Genomic DNA, 20487 nt, shown 5'->3' with positions numbered 1-20487 from the left:
ACTCGCGGTGGTGGCTTGTGTGTTTACATCAACACGGAATGGTGCAAGAACTCTATGCTAGTCTCTAGTTACTGTTCATCGCTGTTGGAGCTTGTGACTGCTAGATGCAGACCTTTTTATCTACCATGGGAATTCACCACTGTTTGCATAACCGGAGTTCACCACTGTTTGCATAACCATTACATTCCCCCCAGCGCTAACACTAAGGAAGCGCTCTGTGAACTGTATGGGGCTATGAGCGAACTGCAGAACGCTCACCCCGACGGACTGTTTATTGTCGCCGGAGATTTCAACCATGCAAATCTCAAGACAGTGCTCCCTAAATTCCATCAGTATGTGGACTTTGCAACAAGAGGGGCTGAACGGCTTGATCTTGTTTACACAAACATCCCAGGCGCTGCCGGGCGGAGCCCCGCCCCCACCTCGGCTACTCAGACCACATCTCTGTTATGTTAATTCCAGCATACAGACCGCTCATCAGACGCACAAAACCGCTTCAGAAGCAGGTGAAAACCTGGCCAGCAGGAGCCATCTCTGCTCTTCAGGACTGTTTTGAGTGTACTGACTGACACATGTTCAGGGAGGCTGCAACATATGGCGATTCTACCAACTTGGAGGAATACACAGCATCAGTGACCAGCTACATCAGCAAGTGCATTGATGATGTCACTTTCTCCAAGACCATCACCACACGCTCCAACCAGAAGCCGTGGATGACTGCGGAGGTGCGCACGCTGCTGAGGTCCCGAGACTCCGCCTTCAGAGCAGGCGATAAGGCAGCCCTAAGGACAGCTAGGGCCAAACTGTCATGGGCAATCAGAGAGGCAAAGCGCGCACACGCCCAGAGAATCCACAGTCACTTCCAGGACAGCGGTGACACGCGGCGCATGTGGCAGGGCATCCAGGCCATCACCAACTACAGGACAACATCAGTTGCCTGTGACAAAGATGCCTCCCTTCCAGATGCGCTGAACGACTTCTACGCTCGGTTTGAAGTGCAGAACGATGTGATGGCGAGGAAGGCCACCCCTCCTCCCAACGACCAGGTGCTCTGTCTTACCACGGCAGATGTGAGGAAAACTCTACGTAGAGTCATCCCACGGAAGGCTGCTGGACCTGGGCCATTCCTGGCAGAGTGCTCAGAGGATGTGCAGACCAGCTAGCAGATGTTCTTACCGACATCTTCAACATCTCTCTGAGCAGCGCCGTCGTTCCAATGTGCTTCAAGGCCACCACCATCATCCCCATGCCAAAGAAGTCTTCAGTGTCCTGCCTCAACGACTACCGTCCCGTCGCACTTACACCCATCACCATGAAGTGCTTCGAGAGGCTCGTCATGAGGCAGATTAAGACCCAGCTGCCCCCTCACTAGACCCACTGCAGTTTGCGCATCGTTCAAACCGTTCAACGGACGATGCCATCACCACAACCCTCCATCTGTCCCTCACCCACCTAGACAATAACGACTTCGAATGCTGTTCATAGATTTCAGCTCAGCATTCAACACAATCATTCCCCACCACCTGATTGGAAAGCTGAACCTGCTGGGCCTGGACACCTCCCTCTGCAACTGGATCCTGGACTTCCTGACTGGGAGACCTCAGTCAGTCCGGATCGGGAACAGCATCTCCACCACCACCACACTGAGCACTGGGGCCCCCCAGGGCTGTGTGCTCAGTCCACTGCTGTTCACTCTGCTGACTCACGACTGTGCAGCAATGCACAGCTCGAATCACATCATCAAGTTCGCCGATGACACGACCGTGGTGGGTCTCATCAGCAAGAACGACGAGTCAGCATACAGAGAGGAGGTGCAGCGGCTGACGAACTGGTGTAGAGCCAACAACCTGTCCCTGAATGTCGACAAAACAAGGGGAGAGCACAAGGTGAACACACTCCGCTGAACATCGACGGCTCCTCTGTGGAGATCGTCAAAAGCACCAAATTCCTTGGTGTTCACTTGGCGGAGAACCTCACCTGGTCCCTCAACACCAGCTCTATCACCAAGAAAGCCCAGCAGCATCTCTACTTTCTTCGAAGGCTGAGGAAAGCACATCTCCCAACCCCCATCCTCACTACATTCTATAGAGGGACTATTGAGAGCATCCTGAGCAGCTGCATCACTGCCTGGTTTGGGACTTGCACCATTTCGGACCACAAAGCCCTGCAGAGGATAGTGAGGACAGCTGAGAAGATCATCGGGGTCTCTCTTCCCTCCATCAAAGACATTTACAAAAAACACTGCATCTACAAAGCAACCAGCATTGTGGACGACCCCACACACCCCTCACACAAACTCTTTACCCTCCTGCCGTCTGGCAAGAGGTACCGAAGCATTCGGGCACTCACGGCCAGACTGTGTAACAGCTTCTTCCCCCAAGCCATCAGACTCCTCAATACTCAGAGACTGGTTTGACACACACGTGTCCTGAGTTGCACTTTAATTACTGTCACTTTATAACTGTCTGCTACCTCAATAACTGCTATGTGCATAGAACATTATCTCGTAGTATGTTATGTTTACATTTTTAGAAACTGTCATCTTTTTGCACTACTGAGTACTGGTCGGCGCTGCACTGTCTATTGTCCTGTTCATTGTCAGTAATTTGTTGTACTGTCCTGTACTTTTTGCACATGTTTGCACGTGCACTTTATATAGGTATATATAGGTAGTTTATATAGGTATTTTATTTCGTTGTGTAGTCTCATGTGGTCCTGTGTTTGTCCTTTGTTGTTTTTATGTAGCACCATGGTCCTGAAGGAACGTTGTCTCGTTTTGCTGTGTACTGTACTAACTGTATATGGTTGAAACGACAATAAAAACCACTTGACTTGACTTGACTTGACTTCTGTGCTGTAGGTCACTTAATAGTGAGCGTCTGGCATCTCTGTAATATTTTTCAATTAGAACGGAACCGAACTGATAATTAACTGTATTTTCTGTAGACCACTCTCGGCTTTAAATGGTTTACTCAAACTCAATATGTGCTGTACGACAAAAATCCACCAAAATGAATTATACTCCACATTCATTCTCAGCATGCCAGTCCATTTCTAAAATGAATTTAGAATCAAGAGACGTAATTTAATGTTTAAATCACTTCCATTATAAGTGCTTCACTTGAGCACACATTTTTCCTTTTCATAAAGAATCAAGAGACGAGTCAAAATACATTTTGTGTTAATCAACATTATGCCACAAATACTGTCGCTCGAGCTTAACTAATATTGTACCCAGAATATTTATTTAAAGCTGCAGCGGCACCAAACAGAATTACAATGGGTTTGCTTGAGCACCCAACTGGTTTGGACAAAATAACATCCACTCAACCATTGGTGTGAGTTTGGGGTGTGACTACCAAGTTAGTCTGACCAATGTCATATAGGGGGTGGAGGGGTTGAAACAAGTGTTTGAAACTTGATTGAAAAGGTCACGTTATTTAAACATTCTACATAAGACAATCCTTACAAAAAAATCTAAACTAGCCACAAGTTTTCAGCAGATTAGCCGCTTGTTACTTTAAAAAGCAAATGAGCTTTTGATTCGACGCAAATGTTTGCCACAAAGCTCATTTGCCTGTGAACATTTTCAGTGGCAAATTTGCCATGAACTCTCGATTTTCATAAGGGAAGTGAGGTGAAATCACGCTAAGCTTGTCTGTGCACAGTTCTATCCATTTTTTAACTCCTGTCATTAACTTTTTAAGTCAGTAAACATTGTACATTTCACAAGATACCTTCCAGGACATCTGAAATGGATGTTGTATAACTATTTGTAAAGTTCTGTTTACACTGAGCAAACTCCACCCACAAGAATTACATCAGTAATACCAGAAGTTAATGCACCTAGAAAAGTTTAACTTCAAAATGATGATTTAGACACTTTACAGCTCAACTAATACACATGTATACTGTTCAAGTCATATGCAACCTTCAATAAAAATAAAAGCTTCACATTTCTGCTTTTAAAACTTCTGTAACTTCCATTGTAGGTATTTTATCATGAAAGTTATTCCTTATATTTAAAAACTGATGACAGAGCTGAAGGTGTATGTGGAGAGCGGGGTGGGCCGAGCGGCGACTGTGCAGAGCTAGGCTTCGTTGGACACCTGCAGTGGATTATCTCGCCCATCTGTGGCTGATTACAACATTAACAGGCGAGAAATAAAGCCGCGGCAAGAGCTGCAGTGTGGGAGAGACACAGGGAGAGAAGGACAGACTCAACAAAGTTTATTTGTTGTGAAGCTGAAAAGCCAATAGAGTTTGTGTAGTGTTGAGCTGAAAAGCCAATAGAGTTTATGTGTAGTGTTGAGCTGAAAAGCCAATAGAGTTTGTGTAGTGTTGAGCTGAAAATCCAATAGAGTTTATGTGTAGTGTTGAGCTGAAAAGCCAATAGAGTTTGTGTAGTGTTGAGCTGAAAAGCCAATAGAGTTTATGTGTAGTGTTGAGCTGAAAAGCCAATAGAGTTTATGTGTAGTGTTGAGCTGAAAAGAAGAGTTTATGTGTAGTGTTGAGCTGAAAAGCAAAATTTATGTGCAATGTTGAGCTGAAAAGAAGAGTTTATGTGTAGTGTTGAGCTGAAAAGCAAACAGAGTTTATGTGTACTGTTGAGCTGAAAAGCAAATAGAGTTTATGTGTAGTGTTGAGCTGAAAAGAAGAGTTTGTGTAGTGTTGAGCTGAAAAGCCAAAAGAGGGTTTGTAAAGTAAAACTGAAAAACCAATAGTTTATGTGTAGTGTTGAACTGAAAAGCCAATAGAGTTTATGTGTAGTGTTGAGCTGAAAAGCCAATAGAGTTTATGTGTAGTGTTGAGCTTAAAAGCCAATAGAGTTTGTGTAGTGTTGAGCTGAAAAGTAAATAGATTTAATGTGTAGTGTTGAGCTGAAAAGCCAATAGAATTTATGTAGTGTTGAGCTGAAAAGCCAATAGAGTTTGTGTGTAGTGTTGAACTGAAAAGCCAATAGAGTTTATGTGTATTGTTGAGCTGAAAAGCCAATAGAGTTTGTGTAGTGTTGAGCTGAAAAGCCAATAGAGTTTATGTGTATTGTTGAGCTGAAAAGCCAATAGAGTTTGTGTAGTGTTGAGCTGAAAAGCCAATAGAGTTTGTTTAGTGTTGAGCTGAAAAGCCAATAGAGTTTGTGTAGTGTTGAGCTGAAAAGCCAATAGAGTTTGTGTAGTGTTGAGCTGAAAAGCCAATAGAGTTTATGTGTATTGTTGAGCTGAAAAGCCAATAGAGTTTGTGTAGTGTTGAGCTGAAAAGCCAATAGAGTTTGTTTAGTGTTGAGCTGAAAAGCCAATAGAGTTTATGTGTAGTGTTGAACTGAAAAGCAAATATATTTAATGTGTAGTGTTGAGCTGAAAAGCCAATAGAGTTTATGTGTAGTGTTGAACTAAAAAGCCAATAGAGTTTGTGTAGTGTTGAGCTGAAAAGCAAATAAAGTTTATGTGTAGTGTTGAGCTGAAAAGCCAATAGAGTTTATGTGTAGTGTTGAACTGAAAAGCCAATAGAGTTTATGTGTAGTGTTGAGCTGAAAAGCCAATAGAGTTTATGTGTAGTGTTGAACTGAAAAGCCAATAGAGTTTATGTGTAGTGTTGAGCTGAAAAGCCAATAGAGATTATGTGTAGTGTTGAGCTGAAAAGCCAATATAGTTAATGTGTAGTGTTGAACTGAAAAGCCAATAGAGTTTGTGTGTAGTGTTGAACTGAAAAGCCAATAGAGTTTATGTGTAGTGTTGAGCTGAAAAGCCAATAGAGATTATGTGTAGTGTTGAGCTGAAAAGCCAATATAGTTAATGTGTAGTGTTGAACTGAAAAGCCAATAGAGTTTGTGTAGTGTTGAGCTGAAAAGCCAATAGAGTTTATGTGTAGTGTTGAGCTGAAAAGCAAATAGAGTTTATGTGTAGTGTTGAGCTGAAAAGCCAATAGAGTTTATGTGTAGTGTTGAACTGAAAAGCCAATAGAGTTTATGTGTAGTGTTGAGCTGAAAGGCAAATAGCTTATGTGTAGTGTTGAACTGAAAATCCAATAGAGTTTATGTGTAGTGTTGAGCTGAAAAGCAAATAGAGTTTATGTGTAGTGTTGAACTGAATAGCCAATAGAGTTTGTGTTGTGTTGAGCTGAAAAGCAAATAGAGTTTATGTGTAGTGTTGAGCTGAAAATCCAATAGAGTTTATGTGTAGTGTTGAGCTGAAAAGCCAATAGAGTTTATGTGTAGTGTTGAGCTGAAAAGCCAATAGAGTTTATGTGTAGTGTTGAACTGAAAAGCCAAAAGAGAGTTTGTAAAGTAAAACTGAAAAGCCAATAGAGTTTGTGTAGTGTTGAAATGAAAAGCCAATAGAGTTTATGTAGTGTTGAGCTGAAAAGCCAATAGAGTTTGTGTGTAGTGTTGAACTGAAAAGCCAATAGAGTTTATGTGTATTGTTGAGCTGAAAAGCCAATAGAGTTTGTGTAGTGTTGAGCTGAAAAGCCAATAGAGTTTGTTTAGTGTTGAGCTGAAAAGCCAATAGAGTTTATGTGTAGTGTTGAACTGAAAAGCAAATATATTTAATGTGTAGTGTTGAGCTGAAAAGCCAATAGAGTTTATGTGTAGTGTTGAACTAAAAAGCCAATAGAGTTTGTGTAGTGTTGAGCTGAAAAGCAAATAAAGTTTATGTGTAGTGTTGAGCTGAAAAGCCAATAGAGTTTATGTGTAGTGTTGAGCTGAAAAGCCAATAGAGTTTATGTGTAGTGTTGAACTGAAAAGCCAATAGAGTTTATGTGTAGTGTTGAGCTGAAAAGCCAATAGAGATTATGTGTAGTGTTGAGCTGAAAAGCCAATATAGTTAATGTGTAGTGTTGAACTGAAAAGCCAATAGAGTTTGTGTGTAGTGTTGAACTGAAAAGCCAATAGAGTTTATGTGTAGTGTTGAGCTGAAAAGCCAATAGAGTTTATGTGTAGTGTTGAACTGAAAAGCCAATAGAGTTTATGTGTAGTGTTGAGCTGAAAGGCAAATAGCTTATGTGTAGTGTTGAACTGAAAATCCAATAGTTTATGTGTAGTGTTGAGCTGAAAAGCAAATAGAGTTTATGTGTAGTGTTGAACTGAATAGCCAATAGAGTTTGTGTTGTGTTGAGCTGAAAAGCAAATAGAGTTTATGTGTAGTGTTGAGCTGAAAATCCAATAGAGTTTATGTGTAGTGTTGAGCTGAAAAGCCAATAGAGTTTATGTGTAGTGTTGAGCTGAAAAGCCAATAGAGTTTATGTGTAGTGTTGAACTGAAAAGCCAAAAGAGAGTTTGTAAAGTAAAACTGAAAAGCCAATAGAGTTTGTGTAGTGTTGAAATGAAAAGCCAATAGAGTTTATGTAGTGTTGAGCTGAAAAGCCAATAGAGTTTGTGTGTAGTGTTGAACTGAAAAGCCAATAGAGTTTATGTGTATTGTTGAGCTGAAAAGCCAATAGAGTTTGTGTAGTGTTGAGCTGAAAAGCCAATAGAGTTTGTTTAGTGTTGAGCTGAAAAGCCAATAGAGTTTATGTGTAGTGTTGAACTAAAAAGCCAATAGAGTTTGTGTAGTGTTGAGCTGAAAAGCAAATAAAGTTTATGTGTAGTGTTGAGCTGAAAAGCCAATAGAGTTTATGTGTAGTGTTGAACTGAAAAGCCAATAGAGTTTATGTGTAGTGTTGAGCTGAAAAGCCAATAGAGTTTATGTGTAGTGTTGAACTGAAAAGCCAATAGAGTTTATGTGTAGTGTTGAGCTGAAAAGCCAATAGAGATTATGTGTAGTGTTGAGCTGAAAAGCCAATATAGTTAATGTGTAGTGTTGAACTGAAAAGCCAATAGAGTTTGTGTGTAGTGTTGAACTGAAAAGCCAATAGAGTTTATGTGTAGTGTTGAGCTGAAAAGCCAATAGAGATTATGTGTAGTGTTGAGCTGAAAAGCCAATATAGTTAATGTGTAGTGTTGAACTGAAAAGCCAATAGAGTTTGTGTAGTGTTGAGCTGAAAAGCCAATAGAGTTTATGTGTAGTGTTGAGCTGAAAAGCAAATAGAGTTTATGTGTAGTGTTGAGCTGAAAAGCCAATAGAGTTTATGTGTAGTGTTGAACTGAAAAGCCAATAGAGTTTATGTGTAGTGTTGAGCTGAAAGGCAAATAGCTAATGTGTAGTGTTGAACTGAAAATCCAATAGAGTTTATGTGTAGTGTTGAGCTGAAAAGCAAATAGAGTTTATGTGTAGTGTTGAACTGAATAGCCAATAGAGTTTGTGTTGTGTTGAGCTGAAAAGCAAATAGAGTTTATGTGTAGTGTTGAGCTGAAAAGCCAATAGAGTTTATGTGTAGTGTTGAGCTGAAAAGCCAATAGAGTTTATGTGTAGTGTTGAGCTGAAAAGCCAATAGTTTATGTGTTGTGTTGAACTGAAAAGCCAATAGAGTTTGTGTAGTGTTGAACTGAAAAGCCAATAGAGTTTGTGTAGTGTTGAACTGAAAAGCCAATAGAGTTTATGTGTAGTGTTGAGCTGAAAAGCCAATAGAGTTTATGTGTAGTGTTGAGCTGAAAAGCCAATAGAGTTGATGTGTAGTGATGAACTGAAAAGCCAACAGAGAGTTGATGTGTAGTGTTGAGCTGAAAAGCCAATAGAGTTTATGTGTAGTGTTGAGCTGAAAAGCAAATAGAGTTTATGTGTAGTGTTGAGCTGAAAAGCCAATAGAGTTTATGTGTAGTGTTGAACTGAAAATCCAATAGAGTTTATGTGTAGTGTTGAGCTGAAAAGCAAATAGAGTTTATGTGTAGTGTTGAACTGAATAGCCAATAGAGTTTGTGTTGTGTTGAGCTGAAAAGCAAATAGAGTTTATGTGTAGTGTTGAGCTGAAAATCCAATAGAGTTTATGTGTAGTGTTGAGCTGAAAGGCAAATAGAGTTTATGTGTAGTGTTGAGCTGAAAATCCAATAGAGTTTATGTGTTGTGTTGAGCTGAAAAGCAAATAGAGTTTATGTGTAGTGTTGAGCTGAAAAGCCAATAGAGTTTATGTGTAGTGTTGAGCTGAAAGGCAAATAGCTAATGTGTAGTGTTGAACTGAAAATCCAATAGAGTTTATGTGTAGTGTTGAGCTGAAAAGCAAATAGAGTTTATGTGTAGTGTTGAACTGAATAGCCAATAGAGTTTATGTGTAGTGTTGAGCTGAAAAGCCAATAGAGTTTATGTGTAGTGTTGAGCTGAAAAGCCAATAGAGTTTGTGTAGTGTTGAACTGAAAAGCCAATAGAGTTTGTGTGTAGTGTTGAGCTGAAAAGCCAATAGAGTTTATGTGTAGTGTTGAGCTGAAAAGCCAATAGAGTTGATGTGTAGTGATGAACTGAAAAGCCAACAGAGAGTTGATGTGTAGTGAATCTAAAAAGCAAACCTTTTGTGTACTGCTGAAAAGTGCAACAATAAATGTCTACGTCAAACTGGCTCCAGCTTCTTTCCTTTTCCAAGAACGCTGTGCCAAGAATACACGACCTGGTGAGACGCAACGGGTTCGTCAGCAAGCTACCGAAAGGGATGGTCGAGCGAGACCAGTACCATCGCCTGGCATCGCAGATGGAGGTGGACCAGCTGACTGAGGGCTGAGTGGGCAGCGTGTCCGGGAGCAGACCATTCTTTTTTGACACTACATATAAACAGTTTCATTGAGTCTCTATTTCTCCCTGTGTCTCTCCCCGACTGCATCTCTCGCCACGGCTTTATCTCTTGCCCGTTAATGCTGTAATTAGCTGGGCGAGATAATCCGCTGCAGGTGTCCAACCCAGCCTCACTCCGCACAGTTGGAGCTTGGCCCGCCCTGCTCTCCACAGTGTATTAAACCCAGAATATTCCTTTAAATGCTGGAGCTTCAACAGACGGAGTCTCTTCAAAGTCAGTTTCTGAGGGACTGGAGATGTTTGTCTTCAGCTGCTGTTGGATCATGATCTGAGAAACGTCTCACTGGCTGCTTTAAAGATTCTCTCTGTGGCTCGAAGAATCGCTACAGTCTCGGTTCACTTTCTCCTTTTCATTAGATCTCCTAAAATACTTCTTATCGATCGATGAACTACGTCACCTTGTACATCTAAAGACCTACAGATGATGCATGCCATTTCTGTACCACTAACACCACCAAACAGAATCAATAGACAGGTTTCCCCAAACACTCCCCCTGTCTGCCACTGGTCGAAACAGCAGATGTCCCGCCCCAAACTCACGTCATTGGTTGAGTAAGAAGTTGACACGTTACGTCGTTCAAACAAACAGATGCATGTTTTTATAGTCAAAGTGATTACACTCTTCAGGAATTCAAACGACCAATGGATTGACCAATCACAGGACAGGGCAACACACTGTCACCAGGAAGTTCGATTGAGGAAGTTCAACACTTCTGGCAACTTCTGAGAGTATAAAAATACAACCATCTGCCCTCGTTTGAAAACTGTGAGACTTTTGGTCAGGACTGGAGAACTTGCAGCAGGTGTGTGTGTGTGTGTGTGTGTATCTTGAGGGCTAAAATAGTTTCCTCCCACACAGGGTAAAATTAATTGCCGTCCCCTGCAGATCCCAGAACAGAGATTAATCACAGCACACCTTCAACGTGAGCTGCACACAAACATCTCACTGCCAACACACACAACCACAGAACAGGAGATTTATCAAAGCAGGAGTAAACACACACACCTCACAACACAAGGTATTTATCACAGCAAGAACACACACACACATATACAGAATATACTGTATTGTTTATATATATATATTGAAGAGAAAGCCTGAGACACAGCAGGTACGGTAAAGATATCTTGTGAGGGAAACTTTTAGAGCATTAGCTTCACAAATAGGTAAGAACTTAATGGAGTGTTTCAGCAGCTGAAATTGTATTCTACTTCAACTGCAGTGTGTGAGTTTATGTGTGTGTGTGTGTTTGTCCCAGTTTGTCTGAAATTAATTTCACTCCATATTTTTCAGAGTAGACTTCCAGCATGCTTGAGGGCTTTGAATAAAGTACTGCCAGTATTTTAAAGTAAATAAAAACTGCATATTTACGCAGAAGCCCAAAGCTGAAGTGTATACTTATGATCGAGTATGTATGTATGTATGTATTAAAACCAGAACAAGACATTAGTACCAGCGGCTTTCCATAGTTCAATGCACTTTTTGTACAACTCATAGTTTTGAAGCCTATTTTTGATTCGTTGGGTGTCTGTAAATATGCTCAAATAGGCATTGTGTTTTAATATAGAGTCCTGGACGCTTACAAATTCATTGAGCACATGTGTATATTACTCTTTGTTTTCAGGGTTATGTATCTCATATTTGGTACTTCCTGCATGTGGATGAACCCATTCTCAACACCGTCAGGCATTTTGACCATTCACACACATCTGAGAGGCTGAACACAGTTGGTATTTGGTGTTATCAATATTGTAGAACAAAGTGCTCATTACGTCGACTGCAAGACAACAACTGGTCGATCTCCATAAAAGATCACAGGAGAGAGAGAAACAACACAAATAATGAAAAATATGGACTTCTATAGTGTCAGAGTCTGATAGATCTGATAGATCTGCCCATAGCTCCACCCCTAGATCCGCCCATAGCTCCAGTCTCACAGCACTTTAAACTCCAACAAATAGTAAATGCAGTTTATGAAAACGTAAATGCCCCCTAACTTTACAAACCTCCTAAGTGTAAGCTCAGCCACCTCAGGAACTTTTTCCAACAAACTGTAAACCAAGTAACTAAGTACCACAATCCTACGAACTCTAAACCCATCCTCAAACAAACCCAGAGAGTTTTATCCCCGCCCTCTCCCGTCCCCCGGCATATTCTTACTATGTGAAGCTCCAGATAGTCTCCGAGACCCTTGGCGCTCTCCACCCGCACCAGCACCGCCTCTTTGAGCTGCGTGCTGAAGCCCACGGCCAACCGGTCTGCTCGCGTGCTCGGCCGGTCGTTCGGGGGCCATGTGTAGGTGATGAGGGCTCCTCCACGGCCGAAGATGTACGTCGTCCCAGCTGAAAGAGAGAAGAACATTTGTTTGATAAAGCAGACTAGTATGTGACCAGACGAAAAAGACACATCATGACGCTGAACACCTGTACAATGAACTTTACTGATGTGTTAATTACCTAACAAACACATCTTATATAGATGTGACATTAATCACTATATTCACAACATAAATGTCATATTACAACGTACATCTGCACAGACAATGAACAGGTGAACTAAGTTATGCACTGGTCAGTATATGTAACTTGTGTTGTGAATAAAAAAGTTTGGTCTGTTACATTTTGACACACATTTTCATCAATTAAAAATGCACTAAAACTATATGACATTTATCACTCAACATGTTTGACACACATGGGACAATGATCATCAGTACGATTCACCATTTATAATGGATAATTTTATTTTAACATGGTTGACAATGATTGGATGATGCTGAACATTACTCTCAATCTGAATTAATTATGTTAATTTATGATTTAATGTCTCAAAAACATTGAAGCCTTCACATTGTGTTGTTCCTGAAGGTCGTTGTGATTGAATGATAAATAATCTCAGACCTCACAGTCTCTCCTGTTATTTGGTGAATCTGATTTCACTGCTGCCAGATGGAGAGAACGATGGCATTAATCATATGTGTGTGAACTGAACCGTAACGTCAACATTGAGAGCTGTTTGCAGTCAAGTGACTTTCCAAAGGCTTGAAACTCGAAAATCTCTTGTGCATGCATCAGGCCGATTGGAATGAAGAGCCAATCAACACCATGGAATGAAAACCTACTGAACCTTATTCAGGTCTAAAAAAGACAAAGACATTTTAATAGTGTCTTTGAGTTGAACTTTGTTAGAGCTCGTAAGAGTTGGTTTGAATAGAATAGGGTTCAAATCATTTCAAACGGTCCGTTTCAATGAATCGATTCAACAGTTTGTTTGTATCATCACTCAGAAAAGTCCATTGAAGTCTTAATGTGACATTTATCAGCTATTTAAGGAATAGAAAAAAGAAAATCAGGTTTGGAACAACATGTGTGTGAGTAAATGATGAAATGATTGAGTGAACAAAATTGTGGGAAACACTAATTTCACTGCATTTTACTGTATTTTATGGCATTTTACTGGGATACAATGACTTTTGGATTTAAATTATGTTTTCTTTTATTGAAATAATAATTACAATAATAATAATAATAATAATAATAAATATAGCTGCAAGCAGCAATACCAGGGTCAAGCCAATTATCGGCACCATTAGCAGCAAAAGAAGCTTTGTGACATATTTCTGGTTAGAGTGATGAACAGTGTATGAGGAATTAGAAGTAAACTTTCAATCATATAAAAACCCATTTATTTAAAATATAACTAAAAATAGCTAGTTTATAGAATTTTTGTCCAGTATGTGTCACTGTTCTGAAACTGCTGAGGTACTATATGGGCATGATGGTTATCATGCAGGACAGCGTTCAAGATTTATAAGCCAAAATATAAAATCTCCTGACCAGTAGGGGGCAGTGTGGCAAAACACTGCAGGTAACCTCAAGGCCTAATGGTGATGACACGTACCAAGTTTTGCCCCAATCCCTCAAAGCGTTGCAGAGATACAGCCTCAAGTTACATTTTGCGTGTTGTTCGTCAAATTCGTTGAAGTGCAATTCAAAAACGGTAAGGTATATCAAAATTCTGTAAATACATTTTTGTCGTGAGTGTCTTTAGATGATGGAGGACAATTTTCATGCAAAATGAATGGTCTAGGAGGAGTTCAAAATAGTAGGTTTTCAAAACATGTATAAATGCGGGACAGGAAGTTTGCTTGATCATGGCATAATTGGTTACATTGTTCTCGGCATGAACCCCGGAATCTATCAAGACCAATCTCATGACAGTAGGCAAAAGGAGTCAATCGCTAAATTAGCATTTTTAGAAATAGCATTATAATTTGACCACTACGTGGCATTGTTCCGAAACTCAGCAGGCACCCTTGGTCATGGTGCCTATAACAAATAATACGTTTGGTATGAATACGCTAAAGCGTTACGGAGATATACCCTCATGTCCATTTTGGCGTGCTCTTCGTCCAATTCATTGAAGAGCCATTTTAAAACGGTATGGTTTATAAAAATTCTGTGAATAACTTTTTGTCATGAGCAGATAATGCAGGCCAATTCGTGCAAATCATACAAACGGCCTACGACGAGTTCGAAAAAGTAGAGTTTTCAGAAAATTTTAAATGGCGGGAAAATGTTCAAGATGGAAAATGAGCCAAGGAATAAAAGGAAAAAATCATTTTGTTTCTAGGACTCACGGTTCAAAAAATATTAACATAAACGGGAGTGCAAATTTGGGCAGTTGGTGGCGCTAGAGGGTTTGAGGTAGAGATGCCAAATTGAAGACTGTCCTCTATCTGTGTGCCAAATATTCCCCCAATCGGTTCTATGGGCTTCCATAGACTCAAAAGCAGAAGAAGAAGAAGAAGAAGAAAAAAACTAATGAAAACAATAAGGATCTTTCACCCCTTCGAGGCTTGATCCCTAATAATAAAATCAGCTTTTAGGCCACTTCAAAGTAAATGCATTAATATTGATACATATTTCCCAATGCGATTCATTTGTCTATATTTCAGTTATAATATTGACTTTGTTGCATGTGACAGAAATCTCTTTCAGCTAATGCTGTTGATAATAAAATATACTGTAAAAATACTGGTACATTACAGAAATATTCATTTTACAAATTTTATTTTATCATCCGTTTTTCATCATTTTGGTCACATTTGAGCTTTTTAAAAATCTACAAACTCCATCTATTCCGTCAATACATAAGAAATTGCATATTATATTGCATATATATATATATATATATATATATATATATATATATATATATATTTGGGCTGTGAATCAATCAAAATTGTCTGTGATTGCATTTAATTATTGTACATAAAATCATTCAAATTCATAAAAATTATGATTCTTGCAATTTCTTTGAGACAAATTTATATTCATATATAAATTTGTCTCAAAGAAATTGCAGGAATCATAATTTTTTTTATTAAAATATAAAAGTACATTTTTTTACAGGTATAAATCTTTGATGCAAGTATGTTTACATGCCTTAAAATCTGTGGAAATGCTGTAATTAAAAGTTGGGCAAAATCTTTAACGCATTATTTTTTGTAGAATTAATCGCACCGAATATGATGTTAAATTGACAGCCCTAATATATACCGTATACATACACACACACACACGCATTGTTTCTTTTTTGTTGTACATGAAGTATTTCCATTGATATATAAGTGCAAAACAGCGAGTGTCTCACAGAACAGTTTCGCTTGAGCGCACATTAATGAGAGTTTCTTTATTAGAATTAAATGATCAACAACGGACTGTAAAAACAGAAATTAAAAGACACATTATTCAATGATAAATACATTGCGTGGATCTCATCTTTGGACACACACACTACACAGAACGAGTCAAAGCAAACTTTTACGTTTAAGAATTTAGTCACATATACCCGAGATTTACTCTCATTTTAGAAGGTTGCACATTGAGTAAATAACTGATCATGAGATTTGAGAATCGATATCGTTCAAATGAACAATTCAACTGGAAATACTATATTTTTATCCAGCCCTATGAATATCGAAATATAATAAAAAATATTTAAAACATATCAAAATGCTGATTGTTTCAAAAACATTTCAAAATACATCAAACTTGGCCAATGAAAATGAGATCTGACCGAAGACAGCACACCCCATTAAACCTCATTTGCAATCATATAGAGAATTCTGCGACACAGCTGCACGGTTCAGTGTCTGGACTCGCAACACAAAGGATGCAGCTGTAATTCTTGAACTGAAGATCTGTGATGCATTTTCTGTTTTACCATCTTTAATCCTTTTAGCAAGACATGGAGTGTTAATTTGTTTCTGTCTGTGTCCTGCAATTACCTCACGTTCTACAAGAGCAGCTCCTGCTAAATAGTGACATATCTGTAGGTAACCTGTCGAACCCTTGATAGTAGCCATTCAAAATTAGTCAGCTAGTGCCTGAACGGGAATGTCAGTAGCTTTAAGAGGTAATAATCACAACCCTGAAAGAATCAAATGAACAATGTGGAATACAATCTGGCATCACAAACAGGATTTCTGAAGCTTCGCTCGCTTCTTGACAAACAACAAAACATCAGCCACACCCGACAATTACGACTCGGCCAAAAACTTCCGTCACAGCCCACCGATTTAGAAACAAGCAACGATTCTAACATTGATTCAAAGCCAAGATTCAATCCTCTCGTCTCTACTCCCCTCAGGCGAAACGCTGCTCTGACTCTGCTGTTAATTGTAATATCTGCCTGCTGACTAATTATCACAGGAAATTAAATAAAACTAAAAATTACAAGAGAATGGAGGAGGAGGAGGAGAAAGGAAGACACGACTGAATTGCTTTGGAGAAGAAATGAGGACAGGAGGAGGAGAAGACCCAGAGAGGAGAAGAAGAGCACAGTCTTTCATCACTTTTCTGTTGTTTTCGTGAAGTGACATCAGGAAAGGCAGTTAGCGTCTTCAAAATGAAGCTCCTTCAAAAACAAAGGGGTGAAATGGCTGCCGGGAATCAAGTGAAGACATTTTGAGAAGCATGCATCTCTCTCTCTCTCTCTCGCTCTCTCTCTCTCTCTGCGCTATCCATCCAATCTAATTTTCTTTTTCTCATGAATATGAAGCATGACTGAAATTAGAACAAGCCACAGGGACCCATATGAATCCCAGATGAATGTAAAAACACTTTTATAGTGTGCCACATTCATTCTCATTCTATCACAAACTATAAGCTGCTGCGACAGATAGAAGTGTTGTAGGGTACAGTATCATGGGTCAAGTGTTAATCATGACCAATACCACAACAGATACACAATGCACACACAAATGTATGGACGACTATGTCAACCGTGAATTAAGGTTATACATAATTTGCTGGTGTTTTAAAATAATGTTATACCCTCTTTCAATCATCACCACATGCATTAAATGGAAATGGGAAACTACGTGACTGTGGCGACATGTTTGCAAAATGACATTACATGGTTCATTACAAATATCGCGGCAGTTTTGAGGCGAAATGTCCACTGTGTGGCGCTAAAAGCGATTTCAATATTCTCGCAAACAGATGGGGTTTTACGGTTAATGCTCCACCACGGAAGCATCTGTTGTGGCGCGCCGTGTCAACGGTAAACAGATGTCCCGTTCCATTTTGCACTGCAGGTGCTTGTGCTACTACTGCCAACAACACAAATAAACGGCGCAGATGGGCGAAAGAACAGGTCAATGACATGTTTGTGCTCAAAACAGCAAGAGGCAGCAGCTGAATGACAGAGAGCTTCTTCTCTTCAGAGTTGTAACTTGACGTGTCTTTTAAAAGCAGCCTGAGATATGTAACAAGTAGTCAAAGACTGCCTGTGCATGTTTCATTTAAAAATATTTAAAATAGTCCTCTTTGTTGTTTTGTCTGTTGTACATAGGAACACAATTTTATAAAACCATGAATAGACATAAAACACGTTCAGACATCCTCATGTGGCCCACTGAAAATTTAAAACGGGCTGGATTTGGCACACGGGCCACCAGTTGAATAGCCCTGCACTAGGCCTTGTTTGTCCTGATCTCACTCTGAACGATCATAGTGCAAGTGGGCGGGGCCAGTGGTGTGATTATTTTAAGTAGGCGTTGATGTTTTGAGCTGTACAGGTGGTCATGAATTAATGTACCCCAAGTGACGTATGGTAACCACAGAAGTAGAGAACGAGGCATTTTTGCAGCTTGGTTTCAATAAATTATTTTATTGCATTGGGGATTGTTTTGAGTTCTCACATTTTTTACAGTATTTTTTTGTAGTAGAAAGACCTCTTATATATCAAAATATCAAGGAAAGTTTGACATGACCCCTTTAATAAATGTTTGTATTTATTTGTCAGATATGTCTGAAAAATAATGTTGCTGATGACACATTTTCAGGTTTTCTACTGTTTCATCTGTGGGTATTTACCGCGTGCACCCATTTCTCTAGGCTTTGTTCTTTCTTTTTTCTGCTTGTCTAAATTTCGTGTCTCGACTTCGTGCATTAGTATTCTCCACTGTGTTTTCCACGTATTATTGCATCTGCTGATTAGGAACCACATCAATGTCAAACCCTCGCCACTCAAGAACAACCACAACAACAGCAACAAACAACTATGGTAAGTCATGACATCTGCTCATGCTTCCTGCATTACATGCCACATTTTTACTACAGCTTCTTCCGTCAGCAATGAGGGATTCACATGTGATAATTGTAAGGAATTAGTCAAGCTGACAGAGAAGGTTGATGAGTTAGAGACTCGCATTGGAGCGTTAGTGGAGGTCAGTGAGAAAGAGAAGCTGGTAGATACTGTTTCGGATGTGGGCAGTACAGAGAGCAACATACACACTTTGGTTCCGGCTGTAGAGCCCCTGCAGCAGGGTGTTTGTGTGACGTCTAGGTGGCATACTCGCTCTGCAAAGAGACACCACTCTCCATTTCCTGTTAGGGTTTCCAATCGATTCTCCCCACTCAGTGATGCACCAACTGAGAATCATGTTGAAAGAGCCCTTGATATTGGTGATGTAAGGAACATGGAAATAGAGACACCAGCCACTATTGTGAAATGCATTTCTGGTACCAGACAAATGAAATCAAATCAAATATACAAGTGCTGGCTAATGCTAAACGTAGATTTTCTAAAATTGTAATTCTTGTCGGCACTATCGATGTCTGGCTTCACCAGTTGGAGGTGTTGCTACAATTTAAGATTATGTTTTTGGTGTTACTCAGAGGACAGGATATATATGTAAGTCTATTGAACTAATAATGCTTAATATGACACCATCATATATAAATAAAAAAACCTTTGTCGTCTTTGTCCTTGCTACAGTATATAGATTACCCGGTCCTTATTCAGATTTTCTTGGTGAATTTGCAAATTTTTTATCAGATCTTGTAGTTACTGTAGATAGAGCTTTACATTTACATTTACATTTATGCATTTGGCAGACGCTTTTATCCAAAGCGACTTATAGAGCCTTATTACAAGGACAATCCCCCTAGAGCAACCTGGAGTTAAGTGCCTTGCTCAAGGACACAATGGTGGTGGCTGTGGGGCTCGAAACAGTGTCCTTCTGATTACCAGATTACCAGTTATGTGCTTAGACCACTACACCAACACCACTACGCTTTCACATTGGGATTAGCATTTATTGATATTCTCAACTCTCTTGGAGTCAGACAAAATGTCTGGACCAACTCATCGCCATAATCATACGCTAGATTTAATTCTGTCATATGGAGTTGATGTTAATGATATAGAAATTCTGCAGCAGAGCGATGACATCTCGGATCATTACCTCGTCTCTTGTATGGTGCAATCAGCTAATGTTACTCAATCTACACCACGCTATCGTTCAGGTAGAACTATTCTTTCGACCACTAAAGATAGCTTCACTAATAATCTTCCAGAATTGTCTCACATACTCAGTAAGCCAAATAGTCTAGAAGAACTTGATGAAATAACAGAAAATATAAATAGAGTCTTCTCTAGCACTCTTGACAGTGTCACCCCCTTCGATTAAAGAAAACATCCTCACACCAGGGGTGGTTGCGGGAAGTGTGTCGCATCAGCTTTTGCTTTATAGTGATGATATTTTATTATTTGTTTCCTACCACATTAGATCTTTGCCTTGCCTCCATAGAATTATTAATTCCTTTTCTAAGTCCTCAGGATACAGGGTCAATTGGTCTAAATCCAAAGCTTTGGCTCTGACAGCGTACTGCCCAGTAACGGCTTTCAGCCAGGCACCTTCCAGTTGCCCAAACAGGGCATTGAGTATTTGGGCATTTCATTCCGTGCAAATTTGTATGATTTAATTTAATTAATGAGTTAATTTTGACCCCTTAATAAAAAGGATTTCAAGCGAGGTGGGCAGGTGGGTTTCATTACATTTATCTATGATTGGGAAGGTTAATGTTATTAAAATTAATTGTATTCTAACATTAATCTAAATGCTACAATCTCTCCTTGTAGATGTCCCTCTCTCTTATTTCAAGCAATATGATAGCATAGTGAACTCCTTCATTTGGAATAGTAAGCATCCTAGATTACATTTTAATAAGTTACACAGACCGATTGACAAAGGTGGGCTAGGCCTACCCAAGATATTATTTTATTATTCAGGTCTCAGACATTTGGGTCATTGGTTGCTTCCAACTGAGAGAGCCCCTCCCTGGTTTTGTATTGAACAGGAAGTTCTTGCCCATATTTCTCCATTGCAAAACCTTTCTATCAAACTAACCGGAGTAGTTAAGTTACACCCCGTTATCTCGCATTTTCACTCAGTATGGACAAAAGTGTCCAGATTGTTTAATTCAGACATTTGTTTAAATGTTACATCAAGCATATGGATGAACCCTAATTTATGTATTA

The 20487-nt window shown here is 39.6% G+C and overlaps 2 protein-coding genes across 10 annotated transcripts in view; one reads left to right on the top strand and one right to left on the bottom strand.

The window, feature by feature from the left end:
* The window catches only part of nrxn2b (neurexin 2b), a 786445-nt gene that overhangs the window by 72187 nt on the left and 693771 nt on the right, over positions 1 to 20487 (bottom strand). For all 9 annotated transcript variants that reach the window (XM_052140149.1, XM_052140185.1, XM_052140162.1 and 6 more), the window contains one exon: positions 11815 to 11996. In XM_052140149.1, coding sequence (XP_051996109.1) covers positions 11815 to 11996 — 182 coding nt within the window. The remainder of the gene's footprint in view (positions 1 to 11814; positions 11997 to 20487) is intronic.
* The window catches only part of LOC127653517 (mitogen-activated protein kinase kinase kinase 11), a 359883-nt gene that overhangs the window by 132359 nt on the left and 207037 nt on the right, over positions 1 to 20487 (top strand). The window lies entirely within an intron of this gene.

This window comes from Xyrauchen texanus, chromosome 2 (genome assembly GCF_025860055.1).
Source record: "Xyrauchen texanus isolate HMW12.3.18 chromosome 2, RBS_HiC_50CHRs, whole genome shotgun sequence".
Taxonomy (NCBI): domain Eukaryota; kingdom Metazoa; phylum Chordata; class Actinopteri; order Cypriniformes; family Catostomidae; genus Xyrauchen; species Xyrauchen texanus.
Note: the sequence above shows the minus strand (reverse complement) of the source record. Positions and strands in the feature narration are given on the sequence as shown.